This window comes from Pygocentrus nattereri, chromosome 7, assembly GCF_015220715.1.
Source record: "Pygocentrus nattereri isolate fPygNat1 chromosome 7, fPygNat1.pri, whole genome shotgun sequence".
Taxonomy (NCBI): domain Eukaryota; kingdom Metazoa; phylum Chordata; class Actinopteri; order Characiformes; family Serrasalmidae; genus Pygocentrus; species Pygocentrus nattereri.
The window spans coordinates 34,690,083-34,702,588 of NC_051217.1; the positions used below are offsets into that span (position 1 = coordinate 34,690,083).

The following is a 12,506-nucleotide window of genomic DNA, read 5'->3' on the forward strand; positions in this document are numbered from 1 at the left end:
ACAGCTTAATAAGGCATGATCTCTTGTTCCCATGCTTTACTAAGTTGTGGATACGCATTAGGATCTCGTTCCCATGTGTTAATACACTGTGGCCTAATACACTATTTTTTATACAGCATATCACCAGCAGGGCTCCATAGCTAAGATATTATTGTTTAGTATCATTTTTCTCCTTGCGCTCATGCAACTAAAGATAAAAAGGTGTTTAGAAGCAGATAGATGTGAGCGATTTGTGAGAATACGAATGATGGGTGACCCATGAATATGTAGGAACTAAGAGAATTATTTGTTGGATGGCAGGCTTGTCTATTCATGTTTTGTTTTTATAATGAGGTCCTTTTAGCGCTCCACATGAGAAGTTAATTCTCTGTAACCCAGAATAACGAGTCTGTCTTCTTTACTCCGGTCAAAGGTTGTTGCAACAGATAAAGTCATAACTACTTTTATTGTACACACCTTTGAGCTAGAGTTCTCAACAAGGCAGGTCAGTTTAGCACCCGGACTCTTACTATAGAGCACTGCTGCTGTAATACATGCAGAATGTGGTTTGACATTGTCTTGAAATAGGATTTCAGGGGCTTTTGTTGTATAGTTTGTTTTATAATGTGCTGAATGTTTTTAGTGGTGATAGGTCTGGACTGCAGGCAGGTCAGTTTAGCACCCGGACTCTTACTATAGAGCACTGCTGCTGTAATACATGCAGAATGTGGTTTGACATTGTCTTGAAACAATCAAGGCCTTCCCTGATAAAGATGCCGTCTGGATGGCAGCATATGTTGCCAACACCTGTATGTCATTCGGCATTAACGGTGCCTTCATAGATGTGCACATCACACGTCATGAGCACTAATGTACCCCTATACCATCATGAATACTGGATTTTGAAATACGTGCTGATAACAAGCTGGATGGTCTTTAGCCCAAAGGACAAGGCATCCATAATTCCCAAAAAGACTTGCAGATTTTGATTTGTTGGACCACACGACACTTTTCCACTTCCCCTCAGTCCATTTTAAATGAGCTCAGGCCCAGAGAAGTTGGCAGCATTTCTGGATCCTGTTTATATCTGGTTTCTTCTTTGTATTTTAGAGTTTTAACTTGCATTTGTGGATGCAGCAACAAACTGTTCACAGACAGTATTTCTCAGAAGCCCATGCAGTGATTTCCACTACAGAATCATATCTGTTTTTAATGCAGTGCCACCTGAGGGCCCAAAGATCACAGCCTGCCAAAACGGTTTTCAGATTTTCCCTCTGAATCTTTTAATGATATATACCACAAACGGTGAAAATTCTTTGCTTTTTGAAGTTGAGAAACTTTATTCTTGAATTGTTGCACTATTTGTCTGTGCAGTTCACATCTTTTCCCTCATCACTTTTACTTTAAATCACTCAGCCGCTCTGAGATGTTTTTTTTTTTATACCCAATCATGTTACTGACCTGCTGCCAATTAACCATCAGCTGTTTTTAGCATTACACAACTTTTCTTGCCCCATCCCAGCTTTTTTTAAACAAAATTCAAAAATAAAATTTAAAATATCTTTTTTTATAATAGTGACATTTCTCAGTTTTAACAATTGATTTGTTGTCTTTACACTATGTTCAATTGAATATATGGTTTTAATGATTTGCACATCATTGCCTGTTGTTTTTATTAAAAAGTGAGACAATTCTAACACAAACAGAGTGGGTAAAACATTGAGAGAAGGAAAATTTCCTAAAAATGACAAAATAATCAAGCAACTGAAAATAAAACACATTGTAGCACATAATAAGATAACAACAAATAATCTAAATAATCCAAATCAATATTTAGTAACTAAAGGTCAAATGGAAAACAAAATGTAAAGCTGCAAAGTAGTCCTGTACTTATCTTAGACATCATTGTGCAGCATATTCACATAACAAAACTGAAATATAAGAATGTGCTACTCCATTAAAACCTGTTTTGGTTGTGCTACCAGTGTGTGATAACACCATATCTCAAAATTTACATTCAAATTCTGTACATAATTCATAATTTTGCTCTGTAAGTAAGTAGAATTTCTAGTAATTAGAATTTCAGATTGTTTATCATTTATTTTCTAAAAGACAATGCTGTTAATTCATTTTTTTGTACTAGACAAACCATTAACTAGCTGATCAGCATGACCTATTTTGTTTAAGTGCAACAGTACAGTGATGTGTCATCCATAACTATCAGACATTGACTCATTGTTCACTGCTGATGTGGCTGAGTGGTGGGAAACAGTATACAATGAAAAGAGGAGAGGCCCGAGGTTTAATCCTTGCCAACACAGCAAATATCATGTTTTCCAGATACAAATTAACCAGGGGTTATGAAATACTGTCTATCAGTTGGACACATCTGAAACCATTTGTACAATTCCAGTAAGTCAAATCCAGTTTTCACATCCATCTAAAAGTAAGTGGTGATCTACATTGTCTAATGCAAGTGTTTCGGTACTGACATGACAATGTGAGACAGCATTTTGAATAAAATCATTTCAACCCTATAAATGATTTTCAGCATATTTTGCTTATCAGTATCTCAGTTAATGCCTTGATGACTTTTTGATCATCTGGGCCTGGGCCTATACACAAAATGTGGTTTGAGAGAAGTTTTGGGCATGTAATTATGCAAAATATTTGGGTGACTATTGACTTCTAGTGACTAGTAGCATCGTAGTTTCAGTTTTAAACTAACAAAGAGAAGTGTGGATACCAGACGTGTCTTGACTGATCAACTACATCTGAATTTTTTTCCCCCCAAACAATTCCCTTAAGGAACTATTAATGTGTGTGTGTGTGTGTGTGTGTGTGTGTGTGTGTGTGTGTGTATAGTTGTGATTATGGACGAGAAGGCTGCAAATGAATTGCCCTTTTTGGGACTAATAAAGTACTGTGAACTGTGAACTGTAAAATGTTACTTTTGTAGTATTTGATTACTAAATCTATTTGATTTGATCATTAAAACTGCCCCAATTCCATTTTGTAGGCAAGCTGTAACTCTGACTACCATCATCCTAATTATATACTCTTATTTATATACTTTATAGATTCATTTGCCATTTTTTATTGTATGTAAAATGGCTATGTTTGCATTGTGGTCATCGCTACTTCTGGTGCTTATTACCACCATTGTATGGAAATTGGAACTGAAGTTTCTCTGGAGTGAATCATTTCACAACTACCCTGAATCGCTTTCTTTCTTTATCTTAAGAACGGATTTTTTTTAAACCCACTTAAAGGAAGTGTTAAGTTGCAGGGATTGGGGGCAGGGAGAAAAGGGGGTTAGGGAAAGATACACCACTAACTACAACTGAATGCTAAATCTAATATTAGGTATTGTATTAAAATTAAAAATGCAGATGTCTCACATTTGTTACCACAGTTGTTAATCCAGTTTGAACTATTTGTACATTAATGACCAATTTACCATCACCAATTTTGCAATATTTTTGTGGTTTGACACCGAATAACAAAGTTAGTAAGAGTGGTGATATAAAACAGTTCATTGTTGAGAAACTTACTCACTTCTGCTGGAGGTGATAGAAAGCAATATATATCGTCAGCCTGCATATTCTTAACAAGTTCATGTAATAACTTTTTGTGAGGCAGCTTTTAAATGCATTCTGCATACTGTATTTACAGCTTAACCATTTAATTATGCAAAAAAAGCAATGCAATTTCCCTTTTAAATGTAGTAAATTCATCTAAATGAGATAATCTGTAACAAAAATGCATTTCAAAAGCAGTGTTGTAAAAATAAAGAGGGCAAAATTGCAAAGATAAGAACTTTCTGGTGAAAGTAAATATATACCGAAAGCCAACATATACTAGTGTACAGTTTTTTCAATTGTGAGAGAACGTGGAGTGATGGGAATCAGTGGTAATACTTCTGAGTTGTGTTTAGCTGAATATTGAAAGATCACTGGTGTGCAACTAGTTGAAGTATAATAATATTACCAGGCACTTATTCTACTTATTCACCACATATTTGCACTGTAGTCATTGCGGTCCCTTGCTCGCATTACAGCCACTGTATTGAAATATGAAACGGAATGATTTCACATCAAGCAATCTGAATGGCTACTTTGTTTATCTCAGTGACTGAATTTTGATGGAATTTTCCTGTTAAATGGGTCTGGAACCAGATCCTAAATCGTGGTTTACTGTATTTATACCTGCCCCGAAGACAATCAAATGCCCTTTTAAAGGAAAAATCAGGAAATGGTGCTAAGGCACACATAGTCAAGGGGAAAAAAACAGAACCGGGAGCTGCAACTGAATTCCCTGACTCATGCCTACCAGTACTAAAGCACGGATGGCAACAATTAAATCGACTGACTCACAGATAAGCAGTTCAAATCTAAAATCTTAAGGTAAATGCACACTTACTTTGTGTAGAAAAAGAAGTCCAAAAGCACAGGATGATTCCACCAGCTGTTGTAAGGAGAAGCCAGGATTAAAAACAAGATTAAAATATGAAGTCAATGGCATAGATAAAGCATTGTGCTTGCGTACCATAATAAAACATCCAGCAGCGCATCCTTATCTGCTTTCAGAATGGGAAGCAGCTTGAACAGAGCCTGAAAATCTAATACAAAAGTGAAACATTCCCACACCCGCTTTTAAATACTGAACACGCCCCTTGAATATTATGTAGATATTATGCAGCTTGGGTTGTATTACAGCATGCTATAGACAGATAGATGTGTGTATGTGTGTGTGTATGTGTGTATACATCTGTCTTTGGATCTTCTCTGAAAATTATGCCATATTGTTTGTCTATTTATATCTGAAAGCTGTCCATTTGTACAAAGAATTAGTAGATCTGAATAGACTGACTACTACTGAATAGACTACTGAATAGACTACTGAATAGACTACTGAATAGACTACTGAATAGACTACTGCTGTTCTTTTCTTTTTCTTCCTCTGGAAGCTGGAGGCAGATGGGACCATCACAGCAAGGCCTTTATGCAAATCTAATTTCACACAACTGTGATTTTCTGAAGAGCAAACAGACTTACAGGAATTCAGGCAACTCATGAGTCAGGTTTGTAATGAGATGATAAAGCCATAACTGATGCAGCAAATCCGATTTCAAAATTATTTGTGAATCATTACAGAACAATGTAGTAAACTGTATATGGTTTAAATAAGCATAAAGGTTATCATGTAATTGAACAAGTGCTCAGTATGAACCTCCTCCAGCTGTACGGACAACATCAACGCCATAGTCAAATTCATCCCATACTGGCTTTATCACATCGGGTGTTGCTGCACTCCTGGCTCTTTCAGTGAGATTTCAGAGATCATCCAGTTTTGTTGGGAGTGGTACATAAACAGAATCCTTAACGCACCCCCACAAAAAAAATAAAAATTCCCACGGCATGAGATCTGGTGACATTTTTCTTGGAACTGTTGTTACCAATGAGGAATGCTCTGAGCTTTTGGAGGTTCACTGCCAGTTACTTGCCAGTCTGACAGACAGAAACTCTATGACCCCCTCTTACAATTGGACTGTGATTAGTTCCTAGGTGCCTCACGGCTCTAAAATATGGCGCTTTGAAATCGGATGAATCTTTTTGAATAGCCCTGTATTTCTTGATTAAGCATTCCTTTACTGAGATAAATTGATGTGTGAAATAAGTTGATGTTGGCTTCTCATTTGACTTAATTTTCAACATTTGTTCTCTGTTTAAGGCACCTCGGTGTAACTGCAGCACCATTTAGGGCAAAGTGGAGAATTGGAATAAGAAGTCAGCATTATATACACTGTGGCATCAGCATAGAGTAAGACACACTGAGGCCATGAATCTGCTGGGAGAAGTGTTCTTTATTGAACAGCGGGGCAGAAGAGCACATACACAATACTGAACACAGGGGGAGGTCCCCATAAGCCTTATACTTCAACCTCATGGTGCCCCCCACCCAACACACACATGTCAGACACAGAATAGCACAGATAAATCATATACACATCTTTAACAAACAATATTTAATAATATTAAGCTCCGTACACCTGAGTCTCGGCGTGTGGCTGCTCAGATAGCACCTTCCGATCTTCTTAGAGTCAGCATCAACCAGAAGTGGGTTGCTACAATATGTATGTCATATAAGTGCTTTGGAAGTTTCGGTAGCTACATTTATTAATGTTTTGAACTCTGGAGATGTGCAGGTTATACAGATCCAGTCCACCAGTCCATCAATCACTAATCTTCTCCTTGTACCATTTTCTGGAGTCTGCATGCTAAACATACATCCTGGTTTATTTTGCTTGCTTTCACCTGCAGGGCTGTAGCTGCAACAGTGATGAATCGGACCCTGTCAGAGCACAATCTGATAGACAGCTTGCGTACCAAAATGATGTAATCAAATAATATGAATGTAACAATTTCTTATATCTCCAGCAATTATTACATATTTCTTTAAAGGAATGGTTTGGTGGGAAAATAATCAAATTTACATTTCTCCAGGTTTGGTCCATCAGCCAAGACGTCTTCGGTGCCCACATTTTGTTTGTTTATTTAACCATTGGAGCTATGAGGCTCATATCGCTAATAATAGAAGTCAATAGTGATCCAAATCGTTTCTGTCAGTACCTTCCCAAAACGTGTAACCAGGCTTAGATCATCAAGTCACCCAAGGCAGTAATAGAGATGATGATAATATAAATAAAATACATACAAAGTCATAATTGATAGGGTACTTTCTATTGGAAGGTGGCTGTCCCGAACCCTAACTCCTAAATTTCTAAACTTGTGTAAATAATGGCAATTTTTCTTTTTTTTATTTAAATTTTAACTTTTATCTTTTCACACACATACACACATCTTCAGCAGTCATTGGGTGAAAGACAGGATACACCCTGGACAGGTCACCAGTCCATCGCAGGGTAAGATCTTTTCAATTGATTTTAAATTGAAGTTGAAAGTTTAAAATTTGTCGTTGTATTCAAAATGCTGTCTCATGTTTTCATGTCACTACCAAAGCTCAAAGGGACGTGTTAACAGCAGTATGCTACACAAAATATGCGGTACAGTTAAAAAACACTTTTTTAAAAATCACTGTGGAGGTGATTTATGTGCTGGTGTCTTTTTAATACGCTGGTATTTTCACAGGTGTCCTAGGCAAGCGCCAATCAAAATCCACATGTAATTGAGGTCATACATATTAAAGACCCCATGTTAAATGAAGTGGACTAAAAATAAAAGAAACAAAAAACAAACAAAGAAAGTCAAAATAGACAACTATGAATTTTAAGGGATGACATGCTAGATTATTACAGTCATTTGTTTGGCATAGACGCTTTTAACTTTTTAATAGTTTCTTTGACAGAAGATTTTATTCCAATTCATAATTACAGTAATAATTTTTACTAGCATGAAGTTTCACATGTGCTGTTTTATCTTTTTTTAATTATGTCCTATTTTTTGGGGGGCGGCACGGTGGCGTGGTGGGTAGCGCTGTCGCCTCACAGCAACGAGGGCCCCGGTCGGGCGGCCAGGGTCCTCTCTGTGTGGAGTTTGCATGTTCTCCCCGTGTCTGTATGGGTTTCCTCCGGGTTCTCCGGTTTCCTCCCACAGTCCAAAGACATGCAGTCAGGCCAATTGGACATGCTAAATTGCCCCTAGGTGTGAGTGTGTGAGTGGCTGTTTGTGTCTGTCTGTCTGCCCTGCGATGGACTGGTGACCTGTCCAGGGTGTATCCTGCCTTCTGCCCGAAGACTGCTGGGATAGGCTCCAGCACCCCGCGACCCTGACGGAGAAGCGGCTTAGAAAATGGATGGATGGATGGATGGATAATTACGTCGTATTTTTTTAGTATCTCAACATGTGAAATCACTCTTCACTTAAGGTAAAGGCAACACCTGCTTTCCACACACAGGACAGATTAGACAAACATGCGGTCTGATGCCGGAAAAAGAATCTGTTTAAACACAATGCCATTTAAATTTGACAATCTGCATTTTAGGAATCTGGCTCAAAGCGTTTTAGGCCATAGTCTTAGCCACACAGAAGTGAGACTGCATCCCTGTCCCTCATTGCCACATGGTGAGCAATTAGAACCTTTTTTAAATAAATGTGTCCCAAAATCTGAAAATCAAATGTAACATTAAGAATTTTTCACTACCAAAACATAAAATACCAAAACAAACTATGTAGATATATGAAAGAGCATTTTTAGTGTTCCTACTTAGCTGCCTAGTCTGCAGCTTATGGTATACAAACTACATTTTTTGTTCATATATCATAAGTAAAATTTTTTATAGTTCATAGTAAGACATACAAGCCTGAATGATTTTAATACACCTTTGAGTGGGTTGAGAAGTTTTGAGGACGTATTTACAGAAATGTTCTGGGTGACAATTTACTTCTAGTGTTTGTTAGTAATGTTAGCCTCACAACTCCACTGCTCAACTAAAGCAAAATAAAAGACCTAGAAAGGCCAGATTTTTCTCCTTTGCTCTCATTAATCGATTTCCTTCCATTTAAATGTATTATTTTTATTTAAAAATTAATACAATTTTTATCATAAAATGAAACTGTTCACAAGAATGTTAAGAGGACCAAGGCCACACTTAATATTTACATTTCGCAACACTCGCCCGCCCACTTGCAGCTGTTTCTATGGTTTTCTGGTTTCTTGTTGAAAAATTGATGAGAAAGATTGTGGGTGATAGTAGGTCTGGAAGGCTTCTCCAGTTGAGTCATTCAAATGGAAGAAAAATGCTTTGCTGACAGATACTACAAATCGGGACAGGCTTTAGTGGTGTCAGCATTGTTATCTCATTAAAAGCATCTCATTAATATTATCGGCTACAGCTGCTGTGGTTCGGTTGTCCCAGCATATCCTCCAGATTTGAAGGTCAGAGCAAAACCTTGAACTCTTTGTAATGTTCCTCAAACCATTCCTAAAGAATGGGAGCAGTGTGGCACATAATACTGCTGATAAAGGCCACTGCCATTGGGGAATACTGATGCCATGAAGGATTGAACCTGGTCTGAATCAAAGTTCAGGTGGATGACACATCTTAAACTGTCGTCCATATGAATCCCCTGACTCTGGGCTTGCCAGCAGAATTTTGGCCAAAGCATTCAGGTCTCACTGGACTTTCTTCCACTGCTATAAGATCCGGTTTTCGATGCTCGGGTGCACATTGGAGGCACTTTCAACAGTGGGTGAAGTTTGCATGACACACTGTGTGTTGTGATGTACTTTTCCTATAACCATCATTAACCTTTGTCGGTTCAGACCAGAAAGGCACCCAACCCCCTTTTTTTGGTGGTTCATGACTTGGCCCTCCTAGGTCCACTGCTGACCAGGAGCACCCCACAAGCTACAAGAGCCAACTGTTTGCTTCATATGTAACTCTTCTGACATCTCTTACAATATAATCCATGTTATTCATTTAATCTGTAAGCATCATTTAATGTTTTGGCTCATCTATGCATAAAAGTAATTTTAAAGTGTTCTTTGTATGGTGGCATTCTTGTGGACAGTTTTATTTTACAGTATGATATGAATTTTATTAAATATCTTAGTAAACATTATAAATGTATAATGCATTTCTGCATTATTTGAGCTCATCTGACATCTTTTACATTGTATGAAAATTTCATTATAATTGGATGACTAGAAATGGTCAAAAAATGCTTAGAATAAAATCTCTTTCAATTTGCTTACATTGAAATGAAGAACATTTTTGCCATCTCCTGCAAAGTTGTTATTTTGAAGATAAATGTTTTTCATCAGACAGCAATGATGTATTATTCAGAGTGTTCTTTATTCACTATTAGACAAAGTGAAATAATCATAAGTCTAATCATTGAAAAATTATAATTATGATGCCATTGTCAGACATGTAAACATGTGAGCAGTGAAAAAGGTAGCAACACCCTGTAAGGTGGTCTGGAGTCTCATACACTTTTCAGGTGCACTATATTGCCAAAAGTATTTGCTTGTCTGCCTTCACATTCATATGAACTTGAATGACATCTCATTCTTAATCCATAGGGTTTAATATGACATTGGCCCACCCTTTGCAGCTATAACAGCTTCAGCTCTTCTGGGAAGGCTTTTTATGGGAATTTCTGACTATTTTTCGAAAGGCGTATTTGAGGTCAGACACTGATATTGGAAGAGAAGGCCTGGCTCGCAGATGTTCTACTGGGTTGAAATCAGGATTCTGCTGGCCAGTCATGTTCTTCCACAACAAACTCATTCATTCATGTCTTTATGGACCTTGCTTTGTGCACTGGTGCACAGTCATGTTGGAAAAGGAAGGGGCCATCCCCAAACTGTTCCCACAAAGTTGGAGCAGGAAATTGTCCAAATCACTTCACAGATGGGTTTAATGTGGAGGTGGAATTTCCCTGTTTGTGGGATTTAAAAAGTATCAGTTAACTTAGTTGGCCCACATTTGTTAGTTCTACTAAAGTGTTGCCCACACACAGTAAAGTGTTCATGTGTGGGGGCCAGGTCTGGGCTAAGGACCCAGCTGTAGACTGAACAAACCCAGATTAATTTTGCAAACACCAATCAAAAGGCACTATTGAACCTATGTGTCTTCTGAGATTTTATGTCTAAGTCATTGTAAAATAGGGCCAAATCTAAAGAAATTACATTTCTTTGTGAATTATTTTGCCTTATGGCTTGTATATTTTTGTCTGCCATGTGTTTCTTTTATATTTTAGGCCAAAAAAAATCTTTTTTAAATTGTTGTAAAAAAGAAACATACTACAGTTATTACATGAAATAGTTATGAATATGCCAACGGATGAGGAATATTTTAAAAGTAGTCAGGTTGCTTTGCATTGAATCCTACGATATGAAGTCCTGCTATGCTGTGTTTAGCCGTACTGTAATTTTTTGTTTAAATATTCCAGTCATTTCATGACCACCCTCATTCTGTACACCCTGAGACCCAAATACAGCCGTGTGTCAGTCACAACAATAAAACTGAGCCTTTCTTCAAGCAATTAACACCACTAGCATACATGCTAATTCCATTAGCGCCACAAGCACCAAGCCAAGCGTCAGCTAACAACTCAATATAACATCAGATCCTTTTAGTAAAATCAGCAAAAACAAATCTTTCCAAATGGGCCTAGTTAACACATTAGCTATAGCCTGTTAGCAGGTCACGCTGCTTTAATGTCATGGTTTGTTCATAAAATGAATAAATAAAGTGCAACATTGTGAAATACAGCATATGGTTATGGTGGAGGTAGTGGAGAACATTAACATGAAATCCTGTAGGTAAAGTTCATTCAGAAACAACAGTATCTGGTTAGCTAACTAACAGGTTGCTATGAACATTTACATTAGTAAAAAAACTGATAATGAACATTTATTGACTTTACTATTCCAAAATTAGATTAAGTAAAATTTACTGTTCAGTGTCTTCAGTATTTGATAAATATAAAACAGATGAAGGATCTTTAGGACACTTGTTCTAGTCTTTCCCTTTAATGCAGACCTTCTGGTTACGTGTTTTCAGTGGTCCTCTGACGTAGCACACACTTACATCCTGACCCTCTCATCGCGATCTGTGAATTCTCAGATTCAATATCTAGCTTTCCATATGTTCAACAACAAGCCTTAATGGTTGGCATGGATTCGGCTAAAAGGTTGCTCTTTTAAACGGGAAATCTTCTCCACCATGTTTTAAACATTGCTTATCAGAGACGCTTCATTTTGTAGCGAGGTTGGTGGTTGGTGTAGTGTAGTGGTTAACACCTCTGCCTTCTATGCTGTAGACTAGGGTCCAGTCCCCCACCTGGGTAAACACCCTACACTATACCAATAAGAGTCCTTGGGCAAGATTCCTAACACTACCTTCGCCTACTTGTGTAAAATAATCAAATTGTAAGTTGCTCTGGATAAGAGCGTTCAACCAAATGCCATAAATGTATTATTACAATGGAGAAGTTATGTAGTTGGGACTCAGGAGCATAGAGACGGTTTAACTTGGTTGGGGTCCATTCTTGGACCATCTAAAATGGTTTTTATGGTACATTGTGGGAAGGTTTCAGTTGACTAGAACAATTTTGAGAATGAGACACACCCTGTATTTCTGTTATACATTTGTTAGTAGTGTTTACAGATACTAAAGGCCAGGCAACACTAATTGAGACTGAAAGGTATTACAGCCCTTACCCAGTCCTTGCTTCTATAAGGCGCATGCAATAGGCGGCATCCAGCGCCTTTTATTATGCATCATAGAAAAAATAATAATTTATATTATTGAGTGACAGAATTTCTGTGTATTATAAAGTCATATCGAAGGACGTTTACTATCTGGTAGAATCCCATGACCAAACCATCTCTTGCTAAATTTGAAGTTTTTGGATGTAATGGCCTTGTTCAAATAAAGTACTTAGCTGTGTGAAGAGTTATGTTAATATAGTAGTGATCAGCTTGTTGACATTTGTTGGTGGAAAAGAGAGAGTTTAAAAAAAAGGCGGCCCATAAGGACTTTTATTATCAAAGGC

The 12,506-nt window shown here is 37.5% G+C and overlaps 1 protein-coding gene across 2 annotated transcripts in view; it reads right to left on the bottom strand.

Annotated features, from left to right (window-relative positions):
* LOC108429878 (galaxin-like) overlaps positions 1–4,592 on the bottom strand; it is a 28,896-nt gene extending 24,304 nt beyond the window's left edge. For both annotated transcript variants that reach the window (XM_017701939.2, XM_017701937.2), the window contains exons 1-2: positions 4,528–4,592; positions 4,402–4,446 (exon numbers count right to left, since the gene is read on the bottom strand). In XM_017701939.2, the coding sequence (XP_017557428.1) occupies positions 4,402–4,446; positions 4,528–4,552 (70 nt within the window). In that variant the 5' untranslated portion in view covers positions 4,553–4,592. The remainder of the gene's footprint in view (positions 1–4,401; positions 4,447–4,527) is intronic.
* Between the last annotated feature and the right edge of the window lie 7,914 nt (positions 4,593–12,506).